At 37.0% G+C, this 21,216-nt stretch overlaps 1 protein-coding gene across 1 annotated transcript in view; it reads right to left on the bottom strand.

The window, feature by feature from the left end:
- Positions 1 to 21,216, bottom strand: part of USH2A (usherin) — a 391,921-nt gene that overhangs the window by 55,302 nt on the left and 315,403 nt on the right. Inside the window, exons 55-59 of the mRNA XM_087774988.1 lie at positions 15,311 to 15,418; positions 14,584 to 14,767; positions 13,715 to 13,872; positions 6,313 to 6,471; positions 5,516 to 5,678 (exon numbers count right to left, since the gene is read on the bottom strand). Of these exons, the coding sequence (XP_087631114.1) occupies positions 5,516 to 5,678; positions 6,313 to 6,471; positions 13,715 to 13,872; positions 14,584 to 14,767; positions 15,311 to 15,418 (772 nt within the window). The remainder of the gene's footprint in view (positions 1 to 5,515; positions 5,679 to 6,312; positions 6,472 to 13,714; positions 13,873 to 14,583; positions 14,768 to 15,310; positions 15,419 to 21,216) is intronic.

Here is a 21,216-nt window from a genome sequence, read left to right as displayed (position 1 = left end):
ACTTTCAGAAGTTAGAATGTGAAATTTTAAATCAATATGTAGTTGCTAAGTAATGACTTGAATTGCAATATGGGTGGAAGTTTTCAACATTTCTGAAAATCTAGCTATTTATGGAGGTACTCACCTCAGGATCCCTCATTTATGGAAAAATTATGACCAATTTACTTGAGAAAAATGTTACCTAGTGAACCAGGGATAAATATTCTATCGTGCCCTCAAAACCAAATCTGTGCACTTTTAAATTCTGGTTTGCTCACAATAAGTCTCTCACTTGTTCTTGCGAATGAAATAAATAATCCCTTGTGCATAAACTTAGCAGAATTTGCAGCTCCACCACAAAAACTAATTAAAATATCAGTAGTGTTTTCTGTAATAAACTACATATTTTTTGCAATGCTGTTTTTGTTTAAAAATACAAACTTAAGATATATGAAGACTATTCACTGTATAGGCTTTTGGCATAATGGGTTTTTATTTTTGTACATATGTATATATATCTGTATGTACACACACACACACACATATATATATAGACATATATATAGCATTCCTACTACAGACCTGCTTGTGTTGGACCTGCTGACATTCTGAGTATCAGAGGAGATAACAGATGATCCTCAGCCCCTTTCTAATGTAGTCCCTTCTAGTATATAATTTACAACAGTTGTAATAAGGCAAGCACTCATCTTCAAAACAGTTATCAAATCAATTCTTTCACTTGGCATAAAAATGTTTGTGTGAAATTAAGTTGGTTACATTTAAACACTGTGATAAATCTCAATGACAATGCTGTACTGCACATGAATTTAAGTATTTCCCCTACTCTTCACAGGAACCTTGGCCTTTGCAGAACATAAAAGCACTTTCACCCTCCATGCCAACAACAAAAAACAAATTACATTATCTGCCACTTTTATTGCAAGTAGGGCAAATTTTAAGAAGTAAAATTGGTTTGTCTGAGTACTGGGTGTCATCATCACTACACACACACAGAAGCTGAAGAACATTTCTTTGGCAAGAGAAAATCTGTATTTCACAGAATTGTGTCGGATTTTATTTTGTTAGATCAACCCCAGGAATTACTTTAAAAATACAAAATGCAACAATTTTTTTAAACTGGTAATCTTAGCTGCTTTTAATAGTATATACCCACGTATTTACATGCAAATATGAAGAACATAATGAATATATGTGTGTACACAGCTGTTTATTCATCCTTTGTGTATGTGCATATATAAGGCATGCATGAATACATTATTTTCTTATATGAAACTAAAGAATTTTTGCTAAACTCTGAGATAAGCAGGCTATATGGACACTGTTTAGTTTAAAAGGGTTAAAGCGTGATTTAAAAAAAAAAAAAGTTTTGAGGTACTCTGGTGTAGTGAAATAGGCAAATTATAAGATGTATTGATACTGAGAACTGGTTGGCAGAACTGGGTGAAGAATAGTAGGTAGAACAGGCAGGAAAGATTCCCTAGCAATTCGCTGTCTTGCAACAAAATGTCTGGAAGAGTTGGAGTACAAAATTTCCCATTGACACCAAAATTCCATCAGCTATTTTTAATACACTTCCCCATGGTCTATTGTAATGGCAAATTAAGCCTTATGCAGAACTCTCCCTTAGATGCTGCTCACTGACAATGCAAGTCACACAATTCTGAAAGGTGAATCACTACTATGACTTTCTCCTGCACCTAAAAATATAGTCTTTTCCCTGTGTACTCAAAAACATGCCTAAAAAAATCTCTGTAGATAAGTGAAAAGAGAGCATATTTTAGTGCAATAAAGTCACATTTAATATGTCTTGTCTGACCAAGCAGTATGGCACTTAAATGAATACACAAATTTATGTTTCATGCATTTTTTGAAACTCTGTGATAAACAGTTTTTTCACACTGAAAGATCAAATATGCCACCAACTGTAAGCTCATCCACAAGCAAAGCTGTACAATGTAGTCTGGTTAAGTATTTAGATCTTATTACTGCTGAATATTTAATGAATGAAACTTATGGTTAGGTAAATGGTTCCATCTGTAGTGCTAAAAACCAGAATATCTTCATGTATGAATAAACTTTGAACAGAAGTGGTTGAACAGTCTGTAATCATTTCAATCGTCTTAAGATTTAAGATTCAACTGCTCATTTAACTGGAAGTGTTTCTTATGTACAATGAGCTGCAAAGGAGAATAACATTTCCAAGAGCTGGAAGCTGTCTTTTAATCTGCATAGTCTGATTTGCTGCTTACATTCATTTTAAAGATGCTCAGATACAGTTATTTTTATAAGGGCAAATTCTCCCTGCCCCACTGCCAATCTGAGCCAGATGACATAAAGAGGAGAATATAATCTTCTTTGTGACAGATAACTGTAGAGCTGTATGCAGAGGACTGCAGCAACACTAACTGTAACACTCGCTCCTCAGCTTTCTTATGTGGAAGGAGACTCAGTGAATCTCTGAGGTCTTGCAGGTCAACCCAGAATTATTCTTCTCATGTTTACCTTTCACCATGCAACAAAAGTACACGTTTCAGCAGTGCCTGCTGTTTTCCTTACCAGAGTGGTAGTGAGTTATTTCTAGAAACACTGAGAAGTACTGGGGTAAAATTCAAACGATTGGGGAAGCACACTGTCAAATGTAGGGGAATAATGCAACATCAATAATGCTCCCCCTTTACAGTTTCACATCCAGTTAAACAAAGCAGCCTCACTTACCATTTGGATTCAACAAATCTATACTAATGTACTTTGTGTATTTTTCTTTTTTTTTTTTTTTTTTACAAGTTTTGATGTCAAAAAGTGAACAAAAGGAATTTGACATTATTGCATGTAATACGCTAGTTTAGATTAGGTATTGTATCAATTACAGGTAGAAATAAAACCCTTCAGGAGTTCTTATACTCAATGACATATCCATCCATACGGATTCTTATATTAAACCATCTACTAATATATGTGCCTTGCAAGCTGTCTTTGATGCAGCTCATGGTTAAGGGTAAGCAATGAATTAATCAAAAAGAGTCAGTTTAGAAGCCTCTACTCTGCAAGTCACAACAGTCAACAGCCACTGAGACATATCCTCTGTCTTAAATTGCCTGTTGATTTTTCTGCTACATTTTCACCATCAGGATTGCTCAGCTAATGAGAGCTACATTACAATCTCACATATATATACTAAATAATATAATCTTACTGAACATGACATAGACACTTTGACAGAGATTCAGACACTCCCTTAAGCAAGATACGAACCAAAGTACTTGTAATTTTACAGGCAATATTTCTTTAAGTGTCATCTCATGTGCATCCTACACAGTGCATGCTGGTGGTCAACAGAGAGCAGTTCCATTAGCTGATGTGACCTATATCTTATTAAAATACAGCAAGAAATACACCACCTATTTCCATAATATTTTTCCAGACTAGCAATTTCTGTGGTTGTCACAGGGATGTTATGTAATGATGAATGGGAAGAGAAGTAGATTGGGTGATTGTCTCATGAACCAGATCTTTTCCAATTCACAATTTCTTCTAAGTTGTGGTCCTTTCTAGAAAAGTTTAAAAGCCTCAGATCTGTGTTTAAAACTGCTATAATGAATCAAAAATAAAATGTCACCATCTTTTTTATCATAAACTAACATTTTAATTTTTTTGTTTCTAACAAAATGGCTGCAAACTTGCAAGTGCTTTTATGATTCTAGAGGAAAGCACGAGCCCTGCCATTTTAATGCAAAGATCTGGACACACACGAGCTCCCCAAGCATTCCAGGTTTTGAGTTAAATGAATTTATTTTGGTGGTGATGCAGTAAGGAAGAGGCACATGATGAAGAAGAAATTACATGCCATAACCTCCCATAGAAATACTGCAGTCTTGCTGCTATAACAATGTAAGGCTATGTGTGGCTACAAAATGAAAAAGAACTATGTGCTTACATCCCATTTCTGATTTTTTTGCAGCTATCTGAGAAAGATTTGATATTGTTGTTGTCTAAGCACATTTAAACTTCAGCTGAAATAACTGCCAAGTGATTCATGCCTATGTAGGTGAATATAACGATTGTATCTGGAGCCCCAGTGCGCCATTTTCATTTCACTTTAAATAAAAAACAAAATGTATCTATGTCAGTCAGTGCCCTTCTGCTGTACTCAGAGGTATCAAACAGGCTACAATTATGATTGTGAAGTGATTGTGTCACATTGGAGGAAGGTTTATTGCTTTTGAGTCTGCTAGGCAGTAACACATTCTGTTTCATATTACTCTTTATATCATTGTTTGGCTGTGACTAGAATAATCAAATGCCATCAAATGCTGTCAAATTCAATTTACAGTATTTTTCACTGAAGCAGGCTTTCTGCATTATATTTCCTGTTTTCCCTTTCCATGGCTGCCACGGAATAGCAGTGGTAATCATCAGCTTTATTTACAAAACCAACAGAGTGAAGACATGTCTTGGGCTATAATATACACTTTATTCCTCTTTATACAGGGGAGGGACTTGGTTGTTTTGATCAGACAATTAAAAAAAAGCAAACAAAAGGATATTTCAAGAGAGAGGGAATTTTTAGAGACTACTAATGTGTTTAAGGCAAAAGCGAATTTATATTAATTATCACTGCTGATTCCAAAAGGTAATTCGATTCCCTGTCTTCTCAGTCACAGCTCTAATATAATAAAATGTCCCAAACTCTTTGTGGGAGGCTAGGTTCAGCCCAGCATGTGTTTGCCACACATATTTAGAGTTGGGAAAACCAGGAACTTCAGAGTTTAAATTCCTCTCCAATACATGGCTTGAGTTTTATATTCTCAGACTTTCTTAAGCTATTCAAGAAGATCCCTTCAGTGAGCTTTTAAAAAAGGGTCAATGAGCACAGCAGACGACAGTGCTCTGCTACTTTGATACTTCCTTAAACACAGCTATCTATATAGAAAAATCCTCACGCAGAGCTTACAAAGGTCCTCATAGGGAGTGAGGATGTGTCAGTCAACCACCCAGACAGGGCAGCTGAATACAAACACCAAGGAACATAAATAGATGTACTGTAATCACACTCCAGATTACTTACTTACAAACAGGAACATAATTTATCTTGGAAAATTGATCTGTGTTAGGAACCTAGATACCTTTTTTTGCTTTTTAAAGATCTCAGAAATGGGGAATGACTCCTATTCCCATTCCAAAATTCTCAATTGTCTATCAGAGAGGATTGAAGAATGTATGTAGTGGTCTGGGTAAACAGTGAGAGTATCTATCTTAAAATTTTTGTCTGTCCCTTTGAAGTTTTTTAAAATATATTTTCACCTGCTTTTTGTCATTTTTAGATTAGGAAGATGATTCTTGCCTCAGCTCTTATTCTCTATTTCTCCATCCATAGATCAGCAATCTTACCTTATCATTTGAAAGGTAATGTATATTTTACCATATACTTCACTTTTTTCAACCTCCTAGTATATCAAGGAATAAAGAAATGAACAGTTCAATGAGACTAAGAATCTGAGGTGATAAAAGCATTTACCTGTGAATAAAGTAGTTAGTAATGATGCCATTTGGTTTCTTAGGTGGTGCCCACTTCACCTGTACAAGTGCAGATCCCATTGCTTTAATGATAGGTGGGCTCAGTTCTCTAGGAGGTGCTTCAGCAGTTCTTGAATATGTTTGACCACCCACTCCACACCCACCTACAAAACCAGAAGTTTGGTTAGAGATGAGAGCTTCTTCCTTAACAAAAAATACAGTAAAAGCAAATGAATGTCAAGTAAAGAAGCTCTTGATGAAATGGCGCCTCATTTCACCTCATTTCATTATTAAATACTCATTCAAATTATCAGAACTCCACTGATGAATTAGTCCTGATTTTCACCAGTGCAGGTGAGGAGAGAATTGTTTCCAAAGTGTCATTTTAGAAAGACTTATTTCAATAGGATTTTGAAAATTTCCATTAAAGTCAAGCAATTTTGTAATATTTGGGCTCTTCTCTTCTGTCTTCATGACTACCACTTCTTGTTGGTGAACAGTTACAGAACTGATTTTGTTCTGTGTGCACATTTTCAAAAATTGTTAAGCTATTTGTGAAGAGCTTTTAATAAAATGGCACATATTATCTAAAATACATTTTTTAAATCTCCATTTAAAATATTCATGATATAACATGGAGAAATATTTAATGCCTCATTCAGTGCTAGGCTTTCTTTTTACTAGGTAAACATTTGACTCCAATGTAGGAATAAGATTTTATCTGTTTTGCTGAGTTGAATCTGTCCGGAAAAATCTCCATTCCCTTCCAGTCACAGAGGTCTTTTAAAATCATCTTACCATTCTGGCATGCTTGTATTCTTATCTCATACAGGGTGTAGGGATCTAGGCCATCGACAAAAGCAAAATGTGCGCGTCCTACTGGCTTCACCAGTACAGCAGGACTGCTCGCATTCAGTAAGATGTTGTATTCCAAAGGCACATTGACAATGAATACCCCTGTTGAGAAAAAGAGAAGAACCAGTGATTATCTGAAATACTAACAACAGTGCAGGGCAACTTCAAAGAGGCATTCATCATATGCAATTTTAAATGTAAGCCCCCTCTGGAGGTTTTACCTACTGCCTCTTTTGGAAACTAATATCATTTAAATATGAACTGAAACAGATCCATCTGCAGATCACAACTGGAAGACAGACATTACGGTTCTTAGTTAAAAATCAAAATTCAATTCAGTCAATGCCTGTGTTGCAATTGCTATGTCTGGGAAGAGTGACCTTATGACTGGGAACCAGGCAGCTTTTATTTCTTTATTTTGGAGGCGTAACAGCTACTAAGCGCTGTTGTTTGAATATAGAGTCATATGATCAAAAAAGTGAATTGCCACCATTCAGCAAATTATCCCTTTTTAGCCCAGCAGCAGCAGCTGAGTGTATGTTCTTAGCCTGCTTTACCAGTGAAGTACCAATACACTAGCTTGAACCAAGAAACATATCATTTCAACTGATATAAAAACAGTTTAATTTTTGTTGGGAAAAACCCCTCAATTTTTTACTATTTTTTTTTAGTTCAAACATTTTCCCAATCTATTCTTCTCCCCATGCTGTCAATTCTTAATTTTCCCGTTCTGCTGAGAAACTGAAAAAAACAGTTTCTCCACAAGAACAAGCTAAGCCATATGCCATCCCCTCAGAATGATCGTCAGAGGTTCCTGGATATCCTCTTGTTTCCTCCCACATGACTTCTCAAGGTTGTTGTGGGGGTTTTTTGTGGGTTTTTTTTTGTTTGGTTTGGTTTTTTAATTAGGAAATGGGCTGTAGGCTTTTTATTTTTTGCCCACTATAGACTGTTCTACGTAGACAGCAGCAATTTCATAAAACCAAGAGAATAACCAGAGAAGAGTGCCTGTTAAGTGTGTTTCCTTCGTTCTGCAGTCACATAAGGCAGTTTTAAGAAAGAACAAAGTACAAAACAGACAAGATATCTTTCTGAAATGCGTCAAGATGTATCTGGTTAGTAAGAGCACATTTCTCTTTCAAGACAACACCTACTTTGGATGTCACAAGAGTTGTCTTTGTGATTGCACCAAGAACCAGATCCCTATGAGCAGTTCTGAGACTTGTCCAGATCTTGAGAATCTTTCCACTTGTAACTTTGGAAAACAACTCCATTCTTTCTCCTAATTGTGGTTTTGGTCCTTTTCTGATAAAGTATCTACATTGATACTATTACCCTGAAGCTACAAAGAGCATTTTTTTCCACTTGTGCATCATTTAGATGGACTTTTTTTTAGCTAAGTATGTATGTGAATATGCACATTAACTAAAAAAAAAATTTACAAGATATTCAGAGAGATTTCAAGTTTCTTTGTGGTACTATAAACAACTGATGCACTTTGGAAGATCAGAAAATTCTTTGAAATACCAAGTTTTTACAATTCTCAGAAGAAAAAGAGGACATAAAAATCTCAAAGAAATAAGATGCTGCTGCCTCACTAGATGCTAGATAAAGGAAATGCCATTACACTAAAAAGCTGAAAAAATAGCCCTGAAGTGGAGGCATGACTTCAATCTTATTCAGCTTACAGGAAGAAAAAAGTTGCTGGTATTTATTAGTCGTTGGAAGAGGTGAAGGGAGAAGGAGACAGAAAGTGCAAAAATCCCACTGTAAAATTTTCCTTTTTGAGTGTAAAAGTTTCAAGGAAAACACCAAGATCTAATCATTAAGAATGGAATAATAGAAATACAACTTTTAAAGTTGTGCAGGGTGTTACAGAGTAAACCACTGAGAGGTGATCTTTAAGTAGATGGCTTCTGCAACAAAGAAAATATTTTTTTGTCTGTGATATATGGAAGATGAAATGCTCCAGAAGAGTGCACTTGAGTGTGCATTGTATAATTATACCAGTAATTAAAGATATATTATTACAGCTAAACTACTTTTTTTTTTCTTTCTACAATTAGAGTGCCTGTAAAGGTCACAACAGAAGATCCAAAAGTGAGAGTTTGAAATGGTAGACAGCACATCAAACAGAAACCTTTTTGTAATCTCACAGTTAAGGTCCCCTTCTTCTTCAGTCCTGACAACAGACCAGATACTTCCGCCAGAAAAACCCATGTCTTATGAAAGTGACACATAATTAACTTTTGTGCATCTGATCAGTGCATTTATTCTAGACAAAATTCACCAGAAACCTTTGAAATTGGAACTATTCAGAATGCTTGATTTCCCAAGGAAGATTAAATACAAACAATGACAGCTGAATTCAGCCATCAATATGCAGCAAAGGACACTTATTTCAAAATAATTGACCTATCCATGTCCAACATTCAGTCCATATCTCAGCAGAAATCCTAAAAAAACCCCAAACAAATAAAACCCAAAATCTCAAAATTCTGCTAACTCTTGCAATATATTAGGAATGATACCAATAATAAACATACTCAGAAGAAAAAACATTCTCAAGAAGTGAACATGAAATTGTAAATAAAACAAAGTAAACATCCTGAAAAACTCCAATATCAAATGGAAATCCTTCTACAATTTGATGAAATTCATCAAATGCTAAGATCAAAGATCACTTTATAATCTGAAAACTAAAAAATATATACTCATACAACACAGAAACTTGTAAAAAACCCCCTTTCTTCCAGAATAGCCTTCAGCATCTGCAGGCAGTCTGAAACTACTACCTTGTGTGCTCTCATGACTGAAGGAAACGAAATGGGCATATTTGTTAAAGTCAGCTGGGAAACCACACGACTTGGTTAGTTCCAGAGTTCATAAATTTATGTCAGAATAAAAGGAACCGTAAAAGCACAAGTGAACCAATTTACCCTAAGTGCAAATGGCAGTTTTGTTATTTGGTGTCAAAGTTACCATGAGCACAATGACAACCTGCCATAACACATTTTCATGTTCACTAAAGAACAAGGATTTAGTTGGTTAATATTCCCAGCAATACTCTTTTTCATAATTTACAACAACTAGATGCTGATAGGTTATTTAACATTTATGAAGTTAAGATGTAATCAGAAAAACCCTGATTATCTTTACAAATAAAAAAGTTAAATTATTCCACTTTTTTCCTCTGCGACTTCATTTCACAGCAGGTGCACATTTTCCAATGGGACAAGTCAATCAAACTAAACCTTGTTTTTTTGTGGGCATATTTGGATAACATTTAATGGACAATTCTGTGCAAAACTCTGCAAATTAGGTTTGATGGCTCTGTGTACTTCAAAACTAGGGTAGCTCAAAAATAGAATTTGCAGCACAAGATGCTTAGAATTGGGGGATAAAAGCCACAGTCTGTTTTACAGACTAGTCACCAAAAATCTGTTTGAAGTCAATTGCTGAAAAATTGTTTAATATGATGTGAAACCCAATCACAATTAAAGAAAAATAGTTGCGCTGTTTCACTTGTAGTAAACAAATACTAAAATAATCTTTTATTTAAAAACAATTAAGAGTAAAGTTATATTTTAATATTTAACGTCACAAAATAAAACAATATATTTGGCTTCCTGAGATTAAGTATTTACATTAAGCTTCAAATATCCAGATATCTCATTCTGGTTGTATCAAGTATTCTCAACAAGATTCTGAAGAGAGCAACAGCTGGAGATGCTGACTGCTTTCAAGATGCAGAACTTTGGACATTGAGCTTGAAAAGCTTGTCCTACAGTGATGTGGGGCAAACAATAATTTACATGAGAAAAGAAAAACGAGGAAATGTAACATTGGCTTAGCAAAAGTGAGAACAATTTGTTAGGCCACCAATGAAGGAGAAACCAGGTTAGCTGGGGAAGTTGAGAGACAAAGCTAAGAGACAAATAAATGTCATTCGAATACCAAAGTTGATCCCAAGAACAATAAAGTAGGAATCCAGACATGCTACACAACATTCATTCTAATTGATAAGCAAACCCAGAGGTGGATGAAGTAGAGTGTTACAACATGATGAAAGAAGACATTTTTATCCAGACAGTCATTAACACATGAAGCAAGTAACCTAGGAGCAGAGGACAGGATCCTCTTTTGAGCATGTTCAGCTTTCATGGTATCACCAGCAGCTACTGAAGATATCTAGAAGAATCAGTCCCCCAGTGAGGACCAGTGGGGTTGTCCATGAGTTGAAATGCAGGATGGCTGCCTGCCTACCTATCAATAACATTTATGGATATGCCTTGCGAGAATTATGTGGTGGGTTTTTTTTTCCATTCAGCTTTTCTGCATCTATCCATGGCACTAATAGTTGTTCCATAATAATTGTAACATATCCTTCTGTAGCATATCAGTGAAATGTACCGTACCTTTGAGGTCTGTGCACTGAGGCAATGCAACACAAGATAATGGGATACCTATTTCAGAAAATAAAGTCCTATTTTCCATAGTGAGTGAGGTGTGTCAAATATTTTTTCTGAATTCATCACTTTAACCACTACTCGGCCACCTTGCTATTTAGCTAAGTCAGGAGTTTTGAAATGCTACATATCTATAGCGTCATAAGATTTAGATACATTACGGATGTTGAAACTTTATAATTAAAGCCATCCAAAAGGAAGGTCTGTGTAATGTGATGCCCATAATTAATCCTGAGGGTGATTATTTGATCCAAATTTATTACAGCAGATAAGAAGATAGAATGCCAAAGCATCCCTGATATCCACAGACAGGAAGACACTATGGCCAACTACCCTTTCATCAAAACTTGGTTAATGAAAAGCACTTTTTTCCATGGAGACTATACCAATTACAAACAACTGTCTCGTCCAAGAGTGACTGCCAAGCCTGACAATCCTTATAACAAACTCTGCATTCTGGGTTTATAAAGGAAACCTGTATTATCTCAGTATAGCCTATCATGAAACAAGGACTCATACAAAGAAAAAAATAGATCAGGAAAAAAAAAGTTACACCACGCACAATGGCATAAATAAGAATAAAAAGCTGTGGACTCTTTAGGCTAATCCCACCAAGCTGGGGATGTATGTGGCCCTAGATGTCTGCATGCATAGGACCTGTTAATGGGATGTATGCCATTCCAGAAGATCAGAACCTCCAAAATAAACCGCCACCTGCATCCCCCACAGTCTTCCTCTTGGGAAAAAAACACTAGGAGCACAAAGGTCTCAGAATGAGCATGAAGCAGGATTATGAAGGGTCAAGAATTAATTTCCTAGCTTCTGCATATACCTATGCTTCTGCACATGGGGTTTCTTGTAGTAACATTAGTACCATTTCTCTGCTGTTAGTACTCCCCATTCCTGTACGATCAACTAGTGGCCCTGAGGCACTATAATAAAAGGAACAGCAAGTTTTGCTTTCCTGTCTACCCAACAGGGGCACTGCATGAAAAACAATCCCTTATTCATACTTAAAAACATAAATAATTGGCCCCGCAACGAGAAGGCAAAGAGGAAGGGACTGAGTCACCAAATATCTATGAAAGTGAGATAAGCATTCAAGGTACGTCCCAGTACCTGGGAAGAAGGACATGTGCCTTCCCCTGACTGAGCAGAATGATTCCTACAGCCATACAACCCTGTATCCTCCACAGAACCATAATGTCCAGCCTCCTCCTCACCCCTCTTATTATGTTGTTTCAGGAATACATAAACCTTTGTATGCACAATCTTAACTGCAACATAACCAAATGTACTACCCACAGCCTGATTCTCCTTGCAGGCTTGTAACCTACTGAGAGTAACAGGAATTTGGGCAGCTGGGAAAAAAAAAGGTCTAGAACAACAAGGACAAGCTTTTCTGGGAAACACCCCACTCTTCACAAGCCTATGCTATTCCAGTATATTCTTATGTTTTAAATCTATTTTTAATGTTGCTGAATATTTTGTACCTTAAATTATATTTATTATCAAAACTATAATACAGCATGAGTCACTTTCCAATAAAACCAACTGTAGATTATATGCCATTCGAATTCACCTGCCTTCTGCTGGGTTCTAAATCCTTTCAGGCAGTAGGGGGAAAAGTTTAATTTAAGATTTTAATCTTTTTCATATATTATAGCATTTCTATAATGGATTTTGTGCTTCTGAAAACTAAAAGATTGACAGCTCAGGGTATTATAGATTTATTAATCATTGCTTAAATGGGTAGGGTGAACGCTGCTAAGCACTGCCACTATACTTGCAATCCCAGCCTTGAAGGCAAAATAATTTTTCTAGGTGATTTTATTTTTACAGACAATTGACTCTACTGTGACTGCTATGCAAGGAAAGAATATCTTAAATAATTAGGAAGAGGAGACATCAAAAACTTCCCTGAGTTCATTGATAAAACACATAGTGTTGTTATTGCAATATGCAAACATCTGAAGTTTCTAAAAAAATCGACCTCATTTTAACTGAAAAAAACAGTATCTAGAAACTGCAAAACACCTCGCTGGAGATGAACTAGACTAGACAGAAAATTGTTCATTTACAGTGCTCTCATTGTCCCACAATAACTACAGCACATCATTTTTATAACATCAGTAAAGTACACCAATCACTTAAGCTATGATCTATATTAATGAAACAGAGCACAGTCTCATATAAAAAGATGCTATTATTCAATTATTCCTTCTTAGCCTCCCTCTATAGCAGGCCAAGACAACCTGGTGATGTTCAGAAGAGCAACAAGAGGAAAAATATTTCTGGGCCTTTGCTGACCCACCCTCCTGCAAGGTAACATGTCCACATAACACTACAGTGCTCTGGCGAATGAAATTTACTCAATCAGGTCAAAGCTAGCACAGGATCTCTGTGTCACACTCTTACACCTTTTGTTGAAGGAGCTCAACATTGCATACCTGCAGGATAATAGGACATTTTAGTTGCCAGGATAGCTATCAAGACATCACCAACCCAAAAGCTTGGCAGGTTTCCCTGTCAATAACTCAGGTTAGTCTGAACAGAAGGGAAAACTTATTTTCAGTGTAATTGGTTTTTTTTCCTTAATACTTGCACACAATAATAGTTTACAAGATCAAATTAACATAAGGATTTTTGATCAGCTAATCCTCACAATACCCATGTCAAGTGTATAGGTCAATATTATTAAAATAATATGTCTCTAGGAAACAGCAGCTTTAGAAACTGGTTATTTAAATCACACAAACACTAAAACCAAATATGAAGAATAAAAATATCCGAATGATTCAGCTGCCTGCCTGAATATACTAATTTTTCCATCCTTTCATTTTGCTACAAAGTACTACATAGAAATACGTTTTTACCTGGCACGTCCCAAGCTAGAAATATAGAATATGCATCAATTACTGTGACATTATATGGGACATGAATTTTCTCTGGTGTTCCTACTGGTGTTTGTATAACATATTTATCACTAGTGTTGCTGCCACCCCAAGTGCTGGCTTCCAGCTGGTAAACATATCTGTGCAAACACAAAAAGATCAGTAGACACTATGGTTAGAAGCTTTAGGCATATCAGTATAGAACATTTCCATTTTCACTAATTTAAAGTGAATAGACTATACAAAGATTATTACAAATACTGCATTAGTGAAGATTTTCACCTTTAAGTTTTCTTAATGTGAGAAAAGTAACTCTCTACTCATCATAATAATAATTTTAATACTAAAATTCACATTAGCTTACATAAGTGAGAGAAGTATTGACTCAAAAAGCATCAAAACCAATTTCAGAATGGCCTCTATAAAAATACCAGCAGCTGCTACTTTTGAGCCAGTATGTTCAATATGCACAGAAACATTATAAACCATGTGCAGTGCTGTCTGCCTTATAAAGACTTTAATTTTTTAAAGTATATTCCATGAGGGGGAAAAAAGCAACTAATGAGCCACCAACAACCACCCAAGGGAAAAAAAAAAACACCAAACCCTCCCTCTTTGAGTCAGAATGACCTATTCTCAGAAAAGGAAAAAAAGAGAAGTCCTTTGATTAAGGCTTTCCACATTTGGAAACGCCCTAAAAGTGCTCTACCAATTTTTCAGTAATTAAGTAATAGCATAAGACATTTCTCTTTTGTTAAAAGAGTAACTTATATTTTGTACATTTCACAAACTCACGTACATATATTTTGAACACCTTTCAGATATTACCAGAGCTCTTTCACATGGCTTACCTACTGTTAGGCTGCAGGTTAACATCTGTGAAATTCAGGTCTGGACTGCCACCCAAGAAAATCTGTTCTCCATCACGAAATAATCGATACTGAGTAATGAGTCCATTGGATTTCTTTGGTTCACTCCAGTAGATTTCCACTTCTGTTGAGCTGACTATGATATGATGAGGTTTTGGCCATACCCCTATTAACATCACAATGACACCGTTTTAATTTTATGACAGAAACGTAAAGGGTTGTTTTTCCTTTCCCACAGTTTGTGCTGTTGCTTTCAGCAACATAATGAAAGCATAAAACATTGCCAGAGAGAATGACAGAATTTAACACACTTTCTGTATTTATCCTATATCAAATGCAACCAACTAGACAAGGTACAGATTAATGGGGAAAAAGGGCAAAGGCTGCAGCCTTTATATGCCCAGTTGTCTCCGCATATTTATTTCTGCTTTAAAAAATACGCATCTGCTAATTCTAACTTTGCTAACTTAAAGATAACTTAACTTGGGGAAACTGTCACAAAAAGAAGGCAGAAATGCAGTGCCAGGCAGTCAGTATAAAGAGTGTGTTAAGATACAAATATTCTAAGAGAGATGGATTCTCTTGTGTAAATTTATACATGATGCCTTGATGGATGATTGTGGAGTTTTGTACCTTGTTAAACCATCAGAAAATACAAGCCTATATGACCATCTCTTTGCAGTTCTATAAGAATGTCTTCTTCCCTTACCATGAGGAGCAGCTTGTAAAGTTTGACCTGAAAGTGGTTGGCTAGAAGCACACCCAGCAGATGTGCATGCAGTAAGCATGAAGCTGTAATTAGTGTATGGCTGCAGACCTAGAAAGAGCAAACAGAGGTTAGACTGAGATGTTGACATCAAGCATCCCAAGAATTGTATTACCACATAGAAAGTTGCTGGACTTAAAGTTAACTTTTCGTATTTTTGGCAAACATAAAATATGAACCATTCTAATTTTACATCTGAATAATATTGAAATAGTGAGTTCTTGCTAATTTAGATACGTATCCTGTACTAGTTTAAAAGACCTGACAAAACAATTCAGACTGAATGTGTATCTGTGCTGCAATGGATCTATGGATGTCCCTCATATAGACATATCTGAATTAGCTTCAAATCAATTAACTTAGATGGCACTTACAGCGTAGTAACAACAGTCCAGATCTCAGCCCAGATTACCATCTGAAAATTTACCCAGTCTCTAAGGTGTGTTTCGCTGGCTTTTTTAACCTGTACAAAGTAGTTAAAAATTAACTGGAAGGAACCTAAACATTCTTGGCACAGACAATCTCCATCACTGGCAATGGCCATAGAAATTCAAAGGTTTCCAACAGATAAGCACCTGAAAGTGTAATTGCTTAGAGTTTTGGACTTGAAAAGCTGAAGAGCCTGTAATGTTTTGAAAATTCATTACAAATGTATTTGCAACAATAAGACAATAAAATACTCTCTTACTTGAACATGAAATCTTCTACTATATTGCAAACAAGTCCAAAGGTACTCTGTTCTTGCCCCCTTCCCAACTTCTATTTTTTCAATTTTTTCCCTATTTTTTCCTATTTGTGACAAGATTTTACTATAAATGCTGTAAAGCAGTTAAGAAGCAGGACTGACAACCAAGCCCTCCCCATTACAAGATATTAATTTTAGTTACCTGTAATTTTTTAAAAACTATTTTTTCAGCTCCCACCTTCTATGCTGGACATCCTTGAATGAGACTAAAAGAGAATATATTGCTTTGACCTTTCCTTGGAAATTTTCAAACATCCTTATGCTGTGTGTCAATGACTTCAGATTTGATATCAAGTTGCCTGCAGCTTAAGAATTTGATTTTAGGACGCCTCATAAAATTGTACCCAAAATTTGGCTAAGATACTAAGCTTTTAAAATAGCCATTTCTGCACACCCATTAAAAGCTTCCTACAGTTAAATCATTAAAGATGCAGACCTCTGTGAGCCTGTCTTGAATACCTCAGAGCTCAGCTTTAACTGCTGATCAGACTGCCTCACAGAGCATGCTCCAGCCCAGGTTACGGGGCCTTTGCTAAACCGCTCTTTTGGGTATTTCTCAAAGTTGATCTTAAAAATGATATGACCAGGCACAAACACTGAAAACCTCTCTGTCGCGGGTTTTGAAGGACCCTCTTGTTAACACCTCGTAATACATTAAAAAAAAGTTCCTGTTCCTGAGTGCAAAGGGGACAAACAGTACAACAACAAGAAGCAAATTATACACAAAAACTCTGTGAAAATACTAAGATTGCAAAACTGAACACTCATAAACTAGGAAATCCCAGCATTAGGACCTTGTATAATACAAATTGACCCCCTTTGTATACCGGCTCTGTGGCACAGTCCTATCTAAAATTCCCTCCAGCATGGGGTCTCTGGCCTGCCTAATTATGTGTAATTCGAGACTTCTTTTGTAGCGTCCACCCCTAGAGCGTACAGTTGCTTTACTAACACCAACCAGCTGAGCATTGCAAATGGCTTAATGCAGTCCCAGAAGAATTTGAAAAAAAAAAAAAAAAAAAAGGAAAACAAAAAAAAAAGATTTCTCTGGCTCAGAAACAAGATGCAGACACAAAGAGACTGAGAAATGAAAACCCCCCCGGACGTGCTAGGAGGCCGTTTGGGATGCCGGGGACACGGCTGTCAGCGTACCTGGTGTTATGCAAAACTTTATATAACTGAGCACAACCCCTGCTGCCTTCAGCTGCAGCTCTGAGAGCTCAGGAATTAGCAATTCAGGCCCTAGGTCTCAGGCAGGGTGTCCGGAAAATAAAGAAGACAAAGTTGTGGCAAGCTGTGAAAGCTTAAGGTGTGTTTTCCTCAGTACCACAGCCTGAGCAGAAATGAATGCCCTGCAGAGCCAGGACAGAAGCCAACTGCCTCGATCCAGAGACCACCTCTCCTTTGGGCTGTCCCACACTCCATTCGCTGTAGCTTTCTAATCTGGCATCCCACAGGATTTGTGAGACCTGCCAGGGCCTGTCCCATCGCCCAAGCTGGGGAGCAGGGCAGGCTGGGGGCAGCCCCAGCCCAGGTACTTCCCTGGGAATGGGGCTGGGGCTGGGCTGGGACACAGGCCCGCGGGTGGCTCCAGCTTGGCAGGGCCCGTGGCTGGGCAGGGCAGGGCAGGGCAGGGCCGGCACAGCTGCGAGCAGGGTTTGAGGGCAGCAGGCTGGGCTGAAATGGGGTCCTGGGCCCACAGGCAGGGCTGGGGGAAGGCTCCAGGGGAGGCTGGCCACTTGGCCATCCTCCCAGGACACTGCTCCTTCTCCTTTCTTCCTTTTGGCAGCCAATGCCGCCAGCCCCTCAGCGATCCACATTTTATCCCTCTGGGTTGGCACCATCCCTGTTGCCTCCCTCACTGTGCTCCACATTCACACGAACTTCAGGCTTGTGCCTCCCTGACTTCTGCCGAGCAGAAAGGAAATTTAGCTCTGGGCATAGGCAGAATTAGGCCCATCTACACCAAGATTCCCAGAAGGAATAAACCTACCAAACATAGCAAAAGCTGAGGCAGCAGTGCTACATGCAGGAGTCTTTTTTTATTTATTTTTATTCCTCGCCGGAAGAGACACAGCTTGTGGACTGAATGAGGCAGTGACCCTACGTACAAATGACACTGCTGCTGTGTAATGCAGACTGCTTGTGTGAAAGAGGCTGAATTAGGATTATACAGGTTAATTCATAAGTATTATACGGGTCAATTTTTAAGTGCTTGGCTTTGTGACCTTAATAACGTACTTTTGATGTAGCTCATGTGCCTAATTGTAATTACTTCAAGAACAATGCAATTCTGCGACAAGAAAAAAAGTCTGGGTAAGATCTTTGTTTATAAACAAATCCTTGTTTATAGCCATTATGGAGATATTTTAATTAAAATATATTAGAAACAAATAGAAAGAAAGAATAAGCAACAATTATGTAGAAAGGTAAAATACTGAATGGAAGACATGCAGGCTGCTTACAAATTGAACAAGACGTGAAGGAGAGAAAATAAAGAGATGACACAGAGGGACAGCCCTGGCTGTAACCTAGTCATGAACTGGAGGAGAAGAAAAATCATCTGAACGCTGCGTATAAAAGTAAGAAGGGAGAAAATGACAGTTGCAGACTAGAGAGAGGCAAAGGCATGGAGGAAAGCCAAGTATTTAACATTTCAGGATAGAAAAGATTACTGTGGCAACAAATTACTTGAATTCCCCTAAAGGGAGTCATGTTCACTTTTAAAGGAAACATGCATAATAAAGCAATACTCATTTACAACTACACTTTAAAGAGAAAAATGGGCATTAAAAAGAGAGCACATGGTTTCACTAAATTTATTGGTGAAATTCTGATACCTGAGACCTCTAGTCGTACATGGAGCAGTCACAGCAGATTTTTATCTAGATTATTAAAGCTCTGCATTAAATGCCTTGTCTTATGCATGCTTTGGAAAGCTCTGTGCAAATCTATGTATGTGATTAATAATAAAAATAACAAGTAAGATAATCTTGAAACATAAACAGCATTTTGCTTTTCTAATTTCACTACTTGATTGTTCACTAGAGGATACTTCTCCCCTCCTTTTCTTTTTTGATCTCTCATTGTGGTTTTTTTTTATTCTTTTTTTTTTTTTTTTAAACTTAGCAGTCTATTTTGTTATTGCAGCATTTGTCATTTGCCAAAAGGCTGTGAAACAGTAGGGTTTTTTAAAGCGCATTCTTCTATTAGCCAAATCAATTCCTTCTGATACTGTTTGTCTCCATTTGTGGGTATGGCTCCAGCAAGGTCAGTAATTAGCTCCTAGGTTAACACTCCAGGGCCCTGACACGGGAATTTTACTCAGGAGGATGTCAGATTACTGACCACAGCCTCACACAATCCCTCCACCCCCAAGAATTTCCTTTAGATAAATATTACTAATGATTCAGTGCTGCATGGAGATAGAGTTGACCAGTGACAACATTTCTGTATCTCTTCAGTTTTCACTACCCTAGAATAGAAAATATGTTCAGCTGAAAGAATTTCAAACCATTTCAGTCATGAAGTATTTCTTAATATTGTTTCTTTTACTAAAATAAACATCAGTGATCTTGCTTGGCTTTTACTTAAAGATGATTCATCCCACATGTTCTCGATAAAGCCTCTTACTTGGGATATTATCTTTAGTGTATTAAAAAGGGGGAGTTGAGGAGAATCTTTACTATATACCCACCTGATGCTGCTGAAGAGGGCACTCTTAGCTTTCTTTTACAATTCCCCTAATTATTTTCTTCAGTCTTACCCTCTCCCTGGCCCCCACTGCAAAGCATTAGCAGGCCCATTTGTAAAGTAGTAGTAACACAAAGTGAAACAATGCCATAACTGTCATCCAAATTGTTCTGTACAGGGTAGTGGAAGTGTTCAGTAATAAATGATATAAAAAGGTCTTTTATTGACAAGCTGCCATGTGCTGTTTGCATTAGAGAATATGAGAAGATGATGGCTGCTGCCCCTAGGTCCCAGTGGCATTCAACTCAGTGAGATAGCAGAAAATGCTTCAGTTTGCTTAAAGCATTGATAACACCTCTAAATAATTAACTGAGGACTTCCTGTCTTCAATTACTTAATGCTTTTTTTAACATCTTGAGAGGATTATAAGCAATTTATGGATTTCACATGATGAGCACATTCACCACTATTCCCACAAAGCATTTGTGGGATCATGTTTCCAAAGCTTTGATGTAATTAAAAATAAGCAGCAAGACAATGGTGCAGTGGCAAGGTGCTAGCCTTCTCGTCTGTTATGTGAAAGACCCTAGATTCAGAGTCTCAAGAAATACTAATGCTACAGCTTCATTAATGTTCAACTGTTGCTCAGGGAAAAACAGACAGTTTTGGCAAAAAAAAAAAATTAAAAAAAGGAAGATGAGAAAAATCAAAACATGCATCCACAGGGAATAAGACAACAGTTCAAACATTTGAGATTATCTATGAAATAAATTTGATTGTTTTAACTTATTCTTTTAATTTAGAGAGCAATAATTATCCACATTTCTAAAGCACTGTCATGGATTCTGTATTATTACCCAAGGAATCTCCCTCAGAAAACAGCACAAGATTTGATTATGTCTGTCAGGAGGAACGATCACTTATTTCACTCCTGGCTTAATGTAGCAGAATTGGACAGTGGCTTAACAAAACAGACACACAAATGGAAAAAAGATCTTTGTTTCTCAGAAGGTAGTTTCATTTCCTCTCCCTTCCAACTGGTAAGAAAAACAGTATTGTTTGTATTAAAATCTCAGTTACTCTGGAGGTATAACTGCCTTTTGGGAAGGAAGTGGGAGCACAAGAAGTATTTTTCAAATGGGTTTGATAAATCATTCCTTGTTGGTATGTGTTCTTTACAGTATAAACTTACAACAGCAATTCTAAAACACGTACCACCAACTGGCATACTCTAGTTAATATCTCATGTCCAGAAACACTGAATATGGAGAAAGGTGTAATATACAGTTGATGAATTTCACACTTGAGCATGATATTGTCAAAGAGGAACAGCAATCCTTTACTCCTCCTGTGAGTGACTGCAGCAAGGACGAACTCTTTTAATGCACTAAAGGATCCATTCTGACTCAGG

Source organism: Nipponia nippon, unplaced genomic scaffold (genome assembly GCF_047370975.1).
Source record: "Nipponia nippon isolate SJK-2023a ecotype South Korea unplaced genomic scaffold, ASM4737097v1 scaffold_4, whole genome shotgun sequence".
Lineage (NCBI taxonomy): Eukaryota > Metazoa > Chordata > Aves > Pelecaniformes > Threskiornithidae > Nipponia > Nipponia nippon.
The sequence above is the reverse complement of the archived record's forward strand: the minus strand, read 5'-3'. Positions and strand labels throughout refer to the sequence as shown.